At 45.5% G+C, this 14137-nt stretch overlaps 1 protein-coding gene across 2 annotated transcripts in view; it reads left to right on the forward strand.

The window, feature by feature from the left end:
- The first annotated feature begins 400 nt into the window (after positions 1-400).
- The window catches only part of LOC137249020 (PAX3- and PAX7-binding protein 1), a 40097-nt gene continuing 26360 nt past the window's right edge, over positions 401-14137 (forward strand). The window contains exons 1-3 of one of the 2 annotated variants that reach the window (XM_067780090.1): positions 401-790; positions 948-1351; positions 4394-4628. In XM_067780090.1, the coding sequence (XP_067636191.1) occupies positions 571-790; positions 948-1351; positions 4394-4628 (859 nt within the window). In that variant the 5' untranslated portion in view covers positions 401-570. Of the gene's footprint in view, positions 791-947; positions 1357-4393; positions 4629-14137 lie in introns of those variants that run through there. The other variant, XM_067780100.1, reaches the window with a different exon arrangement.

Genomic DNA, 14137 nt, shown 5'->3' on the forward strand with positions numbered 1-14137 from the left:
AAAACTAACCAGCGGGTCCCTCCGAAACCGGTGGTAGTATCCATAGTATTTTTTCCCAGAACACCTTTTGGGGATTGGGTAAAAGTCTAGTTAAGTGGTCGACTGCTAATACGATACCAAAAATATTGAGACAGGTGTCAAACGACGCGTCTTGACATCAGTATTAATAATCCAAAGCCGAAAAATAAAAATTTTAGCTCGTTCAAAAGATATTAACGAAAAACCGAAATATGACCCGCGGGTCCCGCCGACACCGGGGTGGTATCCATAGTATTTTTGCGCAAAACACATTTCTGAGAGTGTCATCATATAAAAAGAATTCCTTAATTTTTGACAACTCAAAATAGCGCAAGTACGCTTTCCTGCAACACGCTTTTAGTACATGTTTTTTTTTACTATGGCAGCGCTTAATTTAGCTCTCAAAAACTGCGAACATATATGTTACCTGAATAGCTGCCAATTTTATTATAGACGGTCTGAAAATATTTTTAATTCCTTTTTTACGAAATTTAAAAGTGCTTCAAACAGTTAAGATTTTGTTAACAAATATAAGTACCACATTAAAGTGCAATGTCTCTATTTCGAAAGCCTAAAAAAATTCAAAGGCGAGTGTTTTCGGGCACGCTGGATGACGATGAAAATGGAGGTGACACCATGGCAATGGAAGTGGATAGGGTACAGCCGGCGCAAATTAATAAAAAAAGCAAAGATCCAAGCAAAAAATCAATTAATAAAACTGATAAAAATGAGGAACCGAAAACCAAAACGCTATTAAGTTTTGCAGATGATGGTAAGCAGCTCATTTTATACACATATGGGTTTATAGGCTTTGTATGGGCCTTGGGGGTGTTGGGAAATGTAAAATCAATAAAGCCTAATTATATTTTTAATTGAATGTTACCTTTGTAAATGTTCACCTTATAACTTTTTCTGGTATTTCTTTGCAGAGGAGGATGCAGAAGTATTTCAAGTACGAAAGTCATCAAACAGCAAAAAACTGATGCGCATGTTGGACCGTGAGCGCCGCAGGAAGCGAAAAGAGGAACGTCAGAGTGCATTGTCAACCGGTGATGCTGGTAATAATTATACCAGCGCTGGTAATTTATCAAGCCGACATCGTGATCGGCAATCAAATGAGCGCTCTGAGAATGGAAGATCCACTGATAGCATCAACAACAATAATGCTCACAATTTAGGTTCAACTACAGCAACTATTTACAAATATAAGGGTACAACAATGTCGGCAACGAGCAGCAAAGCTGTGGGCACTGCTTCAGCAATATGTGCTGAACAGTGTAAAAGTAAAAAATCTGATAGTATCCAAACAGAAATTCGCACAGACGACTTTGTGGTAAGGTTATTATTATCAATTTCTATACATGTTTTGCCTAAAATGAAATTACCAAATTAAACAAAAAAAAAAAAAACCATTAATATTCATGCTTTTTTCGCGCAGCGCCCCATCAAACCATGGGGTGTTCATTTGCGACAAAGCTAAGTTATAGCTTTGAGGAAAAAGTGCAGGAACCATGTCGTATACGCTGACAAAAGAACAAAATACACTGCTCGATTCGCTACATAATTAAATATCTTTTGACAGCAGTTTACCGCAAAATGATTCCTTAAAAAGAAGAAAAACATTAATATCATAAGTGATGCCTATGAAGTTATAACACCGATTCGGTTTTAATAGGCCCTTTTGGTGCAATATAACATATTCACAAGTACATTTTCAAATGAAAAGTTTGCAAAAACTTTTATTTTTGAGTTAAAAGGGACACTGAAATAATGTATTTTGATGGAAATATCAATGCAAATTTTTATAAAATATCAATTTACAATGTACTCAATTGGGCAACAACAACAGTACTACCTCCAATTTTGTGTTGCTGGTATGAAAGGATTTTAATGCGCTGGTTTTAGTTGCTTCATCATACCTGGGTCGGGGGGCTTGGAATATACCAGCGGCAGGTATGCCGGTCATAAGAGGGTACTTGATATAACTTATCCAACCAACCCAATTGTCAGTCAACCTCACCTACCCGTGGCGGCCCCAAGTTCCTCACGGATCTAGGGGGTGCGAGGGCGGAATGGCCTTGGAAGGTTTCATGTGGTCATACTAAATTGTTCCCGAGATGATCGGGCTGGTGCCTTAATGGTACTTGTTGCCGTAATGTACCGAATCTGCATCCGGCAAAGGACCATCAACACCGATAACACTTCGCAAGGCCTTGCGGGAAGGTCCTTATCGCTACAACAACAACGACAACAGGTGTCAATTTATAAAGCGGAGTATTATTAAAATTTCATCATTTTAAGCTTAATCTGAGAGCTGGGTCTGTGATACGAGTTCTAAGCCACTGCAAATGTGATATGCACCTATGTTTGGAAAACTACTTCAACAGTAAATTAAACTAATAGAAATTAGGCGTACAAATCCACGTATCTCAGAATCACTGTTCACCCTAATAAAGTCCGTGAATCCGGCATATAACCCGTGGAAACTTGATCAGTAATTTTATTTTTGGGCAATGAATCTGAACGGATCTGTAGATGAATTTGTGTTATAAGCCTGAAGGTTTGTCGACTACTGCAGATGACTGGTAGCTGTTGTAAAATAATTATTCTATATCTATAGTGAAAATATCCCAGCTCAGGCTGGCCTTATGAAAAGCATTCTTAAGTGGATTATTTCCACATAATTAAATAAATGTGGTAATAGTATTTTAATAGATCGTCTTCATAGGGCATGTGAAATTTTTATTGGTATCGTACTTATGTACTTCGTTCGCCGTTGAATAATTTTATAGCACTTAACATGTTCCCGTGATGGTAGTAACTTAATAATTCGGGAAACTATCGCATCAATATCCGGCAAAGGAATATAATTATCGATATAACTCCCAAAAACTTCGGGGAGTGTCTTAATCGCAACAAAAGAAGAAGTGTCATATTTGATAAGTTGGATGACTTCGTTGTTCCGGGAATTCAATGAACTCAACCATAACAGTTGTCACTATACCAAATACCAAGAATGCATCGTAACGTTCAGGTTTTTCACATTAATGTAATTCTGATCTAAACCAAGTCCAATAGTTTATTTTAAACAGTTTAGCAGCAGCAACCCCATAATGCACTCGGGCTCAAACAATACGTGATTGACTTGTAAGCTCAGTCAATCCATTGTCTCCACTATCAATGTCTTGTATGGCATGCAGCACAAATACTTACCCAAAAACATTAAAAATTATTTCACCAGCCTTTTAGAAATATATAGTTCTCAGGTTGATATCCTACATCAATCTTATTATCCTCCGAAGTTACAGTTTTCAAGTTGATATCCTCAATAATCATAAGCCAACCTCTGAGAAACTTAGTGAAACTTATAGTTCTCGCGTTGAACTCCAACATCATCCTCAATCTATTCTCCAAACTAAAAGAAAGTTTGAGAAATTTATAGTTCTCAAAACTATACCCCGCACATTTCCCCAGTTACTATCCCAAATTGGATATTGAGTTGAGGTGGTGTTGAAAATAAAAATGTTCTCTTATAAATAACCTTCGAGAAATTTTGTGAAATTTATAGTTCTCGAGTTGATGTTATACGAGTTGAATTATTCTCCAATCCTAGAAAAATTTATAGTTGTCAAATCCATATCCATATATAAAAGGTGTACGTTGTACATTCATATTTGTAACAGTCTCCTTAGGGCTTCAAGGAGTTGTGTAGCGCAATACTGCAAGGGGGTATGCAGCGCAATTCATAGCTTCTCAAACCCAATGCCCACTTCACCTAACCGTGGCGAATCCTGTTTATTTAGCCGGCGTTCCAAAGTTCCGACGGAAGAAGGGCGTTGGACGGCCTGTAAGGTTTAACGTGTTCATATCAAATCTTTCTTGCGATGTTCGGGCTAGTCCCTTAATAGTGCTATTTTCCGGAACATACCCAATATCCGGCAAAGGACCCTCAACATCACTAAAACTGCCAGGGAGTAAGCTTATTGCTACAAGAATAAGAAGACAAGTAACCTCATGTAGGTGAAGTTGAATTTCAAGTTGGGGAAATTGAGTATCTTAAAGGTTATACATAGCGTTAAATAAGCTCTTTAATCCCTCCATGTAATTGTTATTATTATAATTAAATTAGTAAGTTAGTGATCCATAAATTTCGAGACGCGCCTACGGGGAAGTTAAGGAAGAGCGTCACGCTCTATCACGAAGGCAGCCAAGCAAGCGTCACAATTCATCACTTGGGAGGGGTGGGGGCGAAAAGCAGCAAAATAAGCGTCACGTAATTTTTGGATCGCCTCTTTCCTAATCATTTTAGTTTTCCACTTTGATGTTGTTCCCATTAAAATATGTTGACAATGTAATTCCTTTTTATTGTTCACAGCTTGTTGTTAAAAAATCAGAACCTCAAACTATTCTTAATGGACGCGCAGCAATATGTGCTGGACGCAACGATATGTCTGATGAAGATGAGCAAGAAGATGAAGAGGATGATCATACAAAGAAACATCGCTTTTCCAAACCCGAGCATTTAAAACAAATGTTGGAAAGCGGTTCCATACCAGATGCCGCAATGATACACGCAGCACGAAAACGTCGCCAGAAGGCCCGAGAACAAGGTAAGTTACTTTTTGTTTAAGTGTTTGTTTGATTAAACTTAGCACAACCATTTAATGATTCAGACTTAAATACTCAAAATCAGACTTAAACGCTGGGCTAGTCTGTTGGTTTATGTTCAATTCAGTTCAAATTTAAAATCTCAAACCAATGATGTTTGTAATTATATAGGTGGTTATATAGGTCGAGATATAGGCACCATCCTGGAGCATTTTAATTTTTTTGTAGACTACTACTGTCTATCATTCCAGGACTATAGCGCGATGATTTCAGTTGGCTTGCGGGGCTATTTCCGTAAAATTTCTAGGCTATTTTGTGACTTCAGGACTTATTTCGTAGCGTTTACATCGCAATTGTTTTCGGGACCATTTTCGGTGCTGTTGTTGTTCTTGTAGCGATAAGTACACTCTCCGAATGCCCTGGAGAGTGTTGTCGATTTTGATAGTCCTTTATGGGATGCAGATCATTAAGGTACTAGCCCGACCATCTCGAAAACGATTTATTTATTTATTTATCTCGTCTATGGTATTTCAAACCTTACAGATTAGTTAACAATTTATTACACGGTAAAGCAAACAAAAATAAACATTAACTTACACTGTTGTTGTTGTTGTTGTAGCAATGCTCGCCCCACCTAATAGCCGCGACCGAACACAAATTGTCATCAATATCCTCTAACTGGAGTCCAAGGAAATTTGCTGTTTCAACAGGGGTGGACTATAATGAAAGGGGTGTTAGAGGCGTTGGTTCCACATTACAATTAAAGCGATGGTTGGTGTCATGTGGGGACACATTACAAGCGGGGCATACATTTTGTATGTCGGGGTTGATTCTGGATAGGTAAGAGTTTAACCTGTTAACGAAGTTGAGCAAGGGTGACACGCGTTTCCCTGGGGAGTATGCGTTCCTCTTCCGCGAGTTTTGGATACTTTTCTTTGAGTAATGGATTCACCGGGCAATTCACGGCATAAAAGTCCGACGCCTGTTTGTGGAGTTCACCAAGGACCTGCTGGGTTCTCAGGTGCCGTATTTCCTCAAAATGCTTACGGAGATGACTCTTTAAGCACCTAGGCGGTGCTGGTTCATCAATCAGATGTCTGTTGGGATTCCCAGGTTTCTGGGTATTCAACAGGAACTGTTTGGTCAGCATCTCATTTCTCTCCCTGATGGGGAGTATTCTCGCCTCATTATGCAGATGGTGTTCTGGGACATAAGAAGACAGCCCGTGGCGATTCTGAGAGCAGTATTTTGGCAGGCCTGTAGTTTCTTCCAGTGGGTAATTTTTAGGCTTGGCGACCATATGGGTGACGCGTAGCACGTAATCGGCTGGCTAATTGCTTTGTATGTAGTCATAAGCGTTTCTTTATCTTTTCCCCAGGTACTGCCAGCGAGGGATTTGAGGATTTTGTTACGGCTCTGAATTCTCGGAACAATTGCGGCTGCGTGCTCACCAAAATGTAGATCCTGATCAAACGTCACACCCAAGATTTTGGGGTGTAGGACAGTCGGTAGCGTAGTGCCATCGACGTGGATGTTCAAAATGGTCAACATTTGGGACGTCCATGTTGTTAATAAGGTCGCGGAAGATTTAGTCGGTGATAATGCCAGGTTTCGCGAGGCGAAAAAACTGGAGAGATCAGGGAGGTAGCCGTTTATTTTATTGCATAGCGCATCAATCTTTGGGCGTGGGCCTGTGGCCGTTATTGTGCAGTCATCGGCGTAGGAACCGATTATGACTCCTTTCGGTGGTGAAGGTAGCTTAGATATGTAGAAATTAAATAAGAGTGGGGATAGGAAACCACCCTGTGGCACCCCTTGTTTAATTCTCCTTGGTTTTGATGTTTCGCTTATAAATTGCACCGATGCCTGCTGACCACCCAGAATTTGCGGTCCACCTTTTAAGACATGGGGGAAGGGTAGACCCTTCCAGGTCTTGCAGTAACGAGCCATGGTTGACCGTATCAAAAGCTTCTGATAGGTCTAGCGCTACGAGTACTGTTCTATGGTGGGGGTATTGATTTAATCCCCAATTTATCTGGGTGCTAATGGCATTTAGCGCGGTGGTAGTGCTATGGAGTTTTCTGAAGCCATGCTGATGAGGGGCTAGCTGCATATTTGCTTGGAAATAAGGGAGCAAAATGGCTTCAAGCGTCTTTGCCACTGGCGATAAGAGGAATATCGGACGATACGACTCACCTATGTTAGCTGGTTTCCCAGGCTTTAGTAGCGGGACCACCTTGGTCATTTTCCATTTCTCGGGTATGACAAAGGTGGAAAGAGACAGGTTGAAGACATGCGCTAAATATTTGAAACCCTCTTTCCCTACGCTTTTAAGCATCGGCATGGCTATGCCGTCTGGGCCCACTGCTTTGGATGGTTTAGCGCGACCAATGGCGTCCTCAACCTCTTTAGCGGTGATGGTGATTGGTGACGCGCTGAATTTGTGTTTATGTGCGTGTCTATTGGCTCTCCTTCTATCTTTGTCGACCGTAGGATGCATTTTATATTATCGGCAGAAAGCGCTCGCGCATTTTTTCGCATCCGACAGCACTTTGTCGCCAAAGGCGATGGAAACTTTGTCTTTGTGCTTAGTCGGATTCGATAAGGACTTTACGGTGGACCAAAGTTTACCCACAACGGTAGAGAGGTTACCACCTCTTAGGTGCTCCTCCCATTTCGCCCGCTTGTGTTCGTCCACAAGCAATCTGATGCGTTGGTTTATATCCCTTATTTGGGGGTCGCCTGGATCAAGCTGTCTTATAAGGTCACGTTCTTTCGCTAAGTTTGCGGCCTCCGCCGGGAAGTGGGGCCGGATTTCGGAAATTCTCCCGGCGGGAATGAAACGTGCCGAGGCGGATTCAATGACCTTACGGAAGGCACGCTCCCCTTGGCGGGCACCAGTCGGAATAGGGAGGGCAGCAAAGCGGTTGTCTGTAAAAGTTTTATATTCTTCCCACTTTCCTTTTTTGAAGTTTATGAAAGTGCATTTTTCGGTGACGATGAAGTCGGCGGTACGCTCGAGCGAAATAAGTATGGGCAGGTGGTCGGATGCCAATGTTACCATCGGCTGCCAGTTGACTCAGTTTACGAATTCTGCGCTCACGATTGAGATATCTGGCGAGCTGTGACAGCTTCCTACCATACGTGTGGGGGCGTCTCCGTTTATTGTGCAGAACGTCGTTTCTTCTATTTGATCCGCCAACATCTCACCCCTACTGTCCGCCGGCAAGTTTGAATGCCATAGATCATGATGGGCATTGAAATCGCCTAAGATAATGCGATTGTTGCCAGTGAGTAAGGCCCTGATATTATGGCGGTATCCACTGGGGCAACAGGTGGCAGGAGGGATGTAGATGTTGATGATTTCTAGGTTTGCATCGCCTGACCGGACAGATAGGCCTTGACGATCTAAGACATTGTCCCTGCGGTCGATGCCAGGATCAAATATATAATATTGCACAGAGTGGTGTATGATAAACGCGAGGCCGCCTACATTTCCGCTCTCTCGGTCTTTCCTGTGGACATACCCAGAGCAGGTCTGCAATGCAGATCTTGCTGTGAGTTTAGTCTCTTGAATCGCAGCAATGCGGATGTTGTGCCGCTTCATGAAATCGACTATCTCCGTAATCTTCCCAGTTAGTCCATTACAGTTTAACTGCAGAATTCTGAAGTGCATAAGGGGAGACGCCGCCACTCTGGGGGTAAGTGACGGGTGACTACGCCTGGGTTGTGGAAGGCCAGGATGCAATTGCTGTTGTGGCCCTGGGACTGGGCGTCCTTGGGCAAGCATTGTGGTACCCGGATGAATTGGGTTTGCGACCTGGCAACATGGCGCGATGAAACCCGTTGGGGGGTTGCCGTCGCGGAGACCAGAACATCTAGGAAAGTGGCACCACCCAAGGCAGGAGCTGCATTGGGCGGATGAGGTAAACCTATATATTCTGTGCTGGCAGACGGTGAAACGGAGGTAGGGACTAAGAGTCGATTGCTGCCGGAAAAGAGGGGGGAGGTCCCCGGTCCTGAGAAATGGTTTTGCTGCATTTGCCAGAAAAGAATCTTTTTAGGACGGTCATACTCTGTTCAGTGTGTCTCGTGCAAGGGATGGTTGCATCGGACAGGTTGTTCTGGGCTTGATCCCAAAACCCGACGTCCACGTAACTTTTATAAATCTTTTGTAGCTCCTTGCTGCTCACGCCCAAGGGCGTCCCGTAGTCTACGCCTAAGCGCCCCTCCACTACCTTCCAGCAGCCTCGCTGCTCAGCAAGCCACAACAAGTACCCGCTGCTGCTCGCGCCCCACGGCGCCAACAACTCAAACAGCTGATACCACTCATAACTACTACCTTCGTAGTAGAGCTGGTAGCAATGCTGAGCATCAGCCCCTGCCCCCGTCTTCTTCTCCCCCCCTTTTTTCTGGCAGCAATCGTGCAGGTCAGGGAAACAGACTCTTAGTCCCTACCTCCGTTTGCACCGTCTGCCAGCACAGAATATATAGGTTTGCGACATCCGCTCAATGCAGCTCCTGCCTTGGGTGGTGCCACTTTCCTAGATGTTCTGGTCTCCGCGACGGCAACCCCTCGACGGGTTTCATCGCGCCATGTTGCCAGGTCGCAAACCCAAATCATCCGGGTACCCCAATGCTTGCCCAAGGGCGCCCAGTCCCAAGGCCACAACAGCAATTGCGTCCTGGCCTTCCACAACCTAGGCGTAGTCACCCGTCACTTACCCCTAGAGTGGCGGCGTCACCCCTCATTCACTTCAGAATTCTGCAGTTAAACTGTAATGGACTAACTGGGAAGATTACGGAGAGTCGATTTCATGAAGCGGCACAACATCCGCATTGCTGCGATTCAAGAGACTAAACTCACAGCAAGATCTGCATTGCAGACCTGCTCTGGGTATAATGTCCACAGGAAGGACCGCGAGAGCGGAAATGGAGGCGGCCTCGCGTTTATTATACACCACTCTGTGCAATATCATATATTTGATCCTGGCATCGACCGCAGGGACAATGTCTTAGAACGTCAAGGCCTATCTGTCCGGTCAGGCGATGCAAATCTAGAAATCATCAACATCTACATCCCTCCTGTCACCTGTTGCCCCAGTGGATACCGCCCTAAAATCGAGGCCTTACTCACTGGCAACAATCGCATTATCTTAGGCGATTTCAATGCCCATCACGACCTATGGCATTCAAACTTGCCGGCGGACAGTAGGGGTGAGATGTTGGCGGATCAAATAGAAGAAACGACGTTCTGCACAATAAACGGAGACGCCCCCACACGTATGGTAGGAAGCTGTCATAGCTCGCCAGATATCTCAATCGTGAGCGCAGAACTCGTAAACTGCGTCAACTGGCAGCCGATGGTAACATTGGCATCCGACCACCTGCCCATACTTATTTCGTTCGAGCGTACCGCCGACTTCATCGTCACCGAAAAAAGCACTTTCATAAACTTCAAAAAAGGAAAGTGGGAAGAATATAAATCTGCAACAGACAGCAGCTTTGCTGCCCTCCCTATCCCGACTGATACCCGCCAAGGGGAGCGTGCCTTCCGTAAGGTCATCGAATCCGCCTCGGCACATTTCATTCCCGCCGGGAGAATTCCCGAAATCCGGCCCCACTTCCCGGCGGAGGCCGCGAGCTTAGCGAGGGAACGCGACCTTATAAGACAGCTTGATCCAGGCGACCCCCAAATAAGGGATATAAACCAACGCATCAGATTGCTTGTGGACGAACACAAGCGGGCGAAATGGGAAGAGCACCTAAGTGGTTGTAACCTCTCTACCGGTGTAGGTAAACTTTGGTCCACCGTAAAGTCCCTATCGAATCCGACTAAGCACAAAGACAAAGTTTCCATCGCCTTTGGCGATAAGGTGCTGTCGGATGCGGAAAAATGCGCGAGCGTTTTCTGCCGACAATATATAATGCATCCTACGGTCGACAAAGATAGACGGAGAGCCAATAGACACGCACATAAACACAAATTCAGCGCGTCACCAATCACCATCACCGCTAGAGAGGTTGAGGACGCCATTGGTCGCGCTAAACCATCCAAAGCAGTGGGCCCAGACGGCATAGCCATGCCGATGCTTAAAAGCCTAGGGAAAGAGGGTTTCAAATACTTAGCGCAGGTCTTCAACCTGTCTCTTTCCACCTTTGTCATACCCGAGAAATGGAGAATGGCCAAGGTGGTCCCGCTACTAAAGCCTGGTAAACCAGCTAACATAGGAGAGTCGTATCGTCCGATATCTCTCCTATCGCCAGTAGCAAAGACGCTCGAAGCCATTTTGCTCCCTTATTTCCAAGCAAATTTGCAACTAGCCTCCCATCAGCATGGCTTCAGAAAACTCCATAGCACTACCTCCGCGCTAAATGCCATTAGCACCCAGATAAATTGCGGTTTAAATCAAAACCCCCACCATAGAACAGTACTCGTAGCGCTAGACCTATCAAAAGCTTTTGATACGGTCAACCATGGCTCGTTACTGCAAGACCTGGAAGGGTCTACCCTTCCCCCTTGTCTTAAAAGGTGGACCGCAAATTATCTGGGTGGTCGGCAGGCATCGGTGCTATTTAGAAACGAAACATCAAAGCCAAGGAGAATTAACAAGTGGTGCCACAGGGTGGTGTCCTATCCCCACTTCTGTTTAATTTCTACATATCTAAGCTACCTTCACCACCGGAAGGAGTCACAATCGTTTCCTACGCCAATGACTGCACAATAATGGCCACAGGCCCAGGCCCAGAGATCGATGAGCTATGCAATAAAATAAACGGCTATCTCCCTGATCTCTCCAGTTTTTTCGCCTCGCGAAACCTGGCATTGTCACCGACTAAATCTTCCGCGACCTTATTTACAACATAGACGCCCCAAATGTCGACCATATTGAACATCCGCGTCGATGGCACTACGCTACCGACTGTCCTACACCCCAAAATCTTGGGTGTGACGTTTGATCAGGATCTACATTTTGGTGCGCACGCAACCGCAATTGTTCCGAGAATTCAGAGCCGTAATAAAATCCTCAAATCCCTTGCTGGCAGTACCTGGGGAAAAGATAAAGAAACGCTCATGACCACATACAAAGCAATTAGCCAGCCGATTACGTGCTACGCGTCACCCATATGGTCGCCAAGCCTAAAAACTACCCACTGGAAGAAACTACAGGCCTGCCAAAATACTGCTCTCAGAATCGCCACGGGCTGTCTTCTTATGTCCCCAGAACACCATCTGCATAATGAGGCGAGAATACTCCCCATCAGGGAGAGAAATGAGATGCTGACCAAACAGTTTCTGTTGAATACCCAGAAACCTGGGCATCCCAACAGACATCTGATTGACGAACCAGCACCGCCTAGGGGCCTAAGGAGTCATCTCCGTATGAAGCGAAAAAACACAAGCAGGTCCCTGGTGAACTCCATAGACAGGCGTCGGACCTTTATGTCGGGAATTGCCCGGTGAATCCTGTACTTGAAGAAAAATATCCAGAACTCGCGGAAGAGGAACGCATACTCCCCAGGGAAACGCGTGTCACTCTTGCTCAACTTCGTTCTGGATACTGTAACAGGTTAAACTCTTACCTATCCAGAATCAACCCCGACATACAAAATGTATGCCCCGCTTGCAATGTGTCCCAACATGACACCAACCATCTCTTTAATTGTAATGTGGAACCAACGCCTCTAACACCCCTTTCCTTATGGTCCACCCCTGTTGAAACGGCAAGTTTCCTTGGACTCCCGTTAGAGGATATTGATGACAATTTGTGATCGGTCGCGGCTATTAGGTGGGGCGAGCATTGCTACAACAACAACAACAGGGGGGGGGGGGGGGAGAAGACGGGGGCAGGGCTGATGCTCAGCATTGCTACCAACTCTACTACGAAGGTAGTTGTTATGAGTGGTATCAGCTGTTTGAGTTGTTGGCGCCGTGGGGCGCGAGCAGCAGCAGGTACTTGTTGTGGCTTGCTGAACAGCGGGGCTGCTGAAAGGTAGTGGGGGGGGGGGGGGGCGCTTAGGCGTAGACTACGGGACGCCCTTGGGCGTGAACAGCAAGGAGCCACAAAAGGTTTATAAAAGTTACGTGGACGTCAGGTTTTGGGATCAAGCCCAGAACAACCTGTCCGATGCAACCATCCCTTGCACGAGACGCACTGAACAGAGTATGACCGTCCTAAAAAAATTCTTTTCCGGCAGATGCAGCAAAACCATTTCTCAGGACCGGGGTCAGGAGACGGACCCGGATTGGATTCGATGCCTTCCCGGAGTAAGAGAGTATGGAGCAGTCCTGCTGCAAGGAACTGCTGGGAGGATGACAATTTGTGGGAGGGACGCAACAAATTAAATGGGGTCACACTGAAATGACAGTCCTTGGTCGGGAAAAATCCCGAGTCGCTCCGGTACATAGAACCGACTGCCTTGGGAAGCGCCCAACTTACACTAAAAACAGTTTGTAACTAGCGCATTAGTAAAAACAGTGATGCTGGAGAATACATCTGGTTGAATATTATTATAATATAAAGTGTTATAGTCAGATAAAATTCTCGTAATTCGCTTCCCAAGGCAGTTGGTTCTATGTACCGGAGCGACTGGGTATGTTTTCCGACCAAGGACTGTCATGTCAGTGTAACCCCATTTAATTTGTTGTGTCCCTCCCACAAATTGTCATCCTCCTAGCAGATCCTGGCAGCGGGACTGCTCCATATTCTCTTACTCCGGGAAGGTATCGAACCCAATCCGGGTCGGTCTCCTGACCCGGTCCTGAGAAATGGTTTTGCTACATCTGCCGGAAAAGAATCGTTTTAGGACGGTCATACTCTTGTCAGTGTGTTTCGTGGAAGGGATGGTTGCATCGGACAGGTCGTTCTGGGCTAGATCCCAAAACCAGACGTCCACGTAACTTCTATAAATATTTTGTGGCTCCTTGCTGTTCACGCCCTAGGACTTCCCGTAGTCTGCGCCTTAGCCACAGAGATAGTCGATTTCACAGCGGCGCAACATACGCATTGCTGCGATTCAAGAGACTAAACTCACAGCAAGATCTGCTCTGCAGACCTGTTCTGCGTATAATGTCTACAGAAAAGATCGCGAGAGCGAAAAAGGAGGCGGCCTCGCGTTCATCATACACCGCTCTGTGCAATTTCATATATTTGATCCCGGCATCGGCCGCAGGGACAGTGTCTTAGAACGACAAGGCTTATCTGTCCGGTCAGGCGATGAAAACCTAGAAATCTACATCCCTCCTGCCACCTGTTGCCCCAGTGGATACCGCCCTAACATCAGCGCCTTACTTACTTAATTGGCGCTTAACCGTCTAAACGGTTATGGCCGTCCAACAAGGCGCGCCATTCGCTCCTTCGCTCCGCCAACCGGCGCCAATTGGTCACACCAATGGAGTTTAAATCGTTTCCACCTGGTCCTTCCAACGGAGTGGGGGCCGCTCTCTGCCTCTGCTTCCATAGGCGGGTTCCGATAGAAACACTTTCTTGGCCGGAGCATCATCTTTCAT

This window comes from Eurosta solidaginis, chromosome 1 (genome assembly GCF_040869045.1).
Source record: "Eurosta solidaginis isolate ZX-2024a chromosome 1, ASM4086904v1, whole genome shotgun sequence".
Lineage (NCBI taxonomy): Eukaryota > Metazoa > Arthropoda > Insecta > Diptera > Tephritidae > Eurosta > Eurosta solidaginis.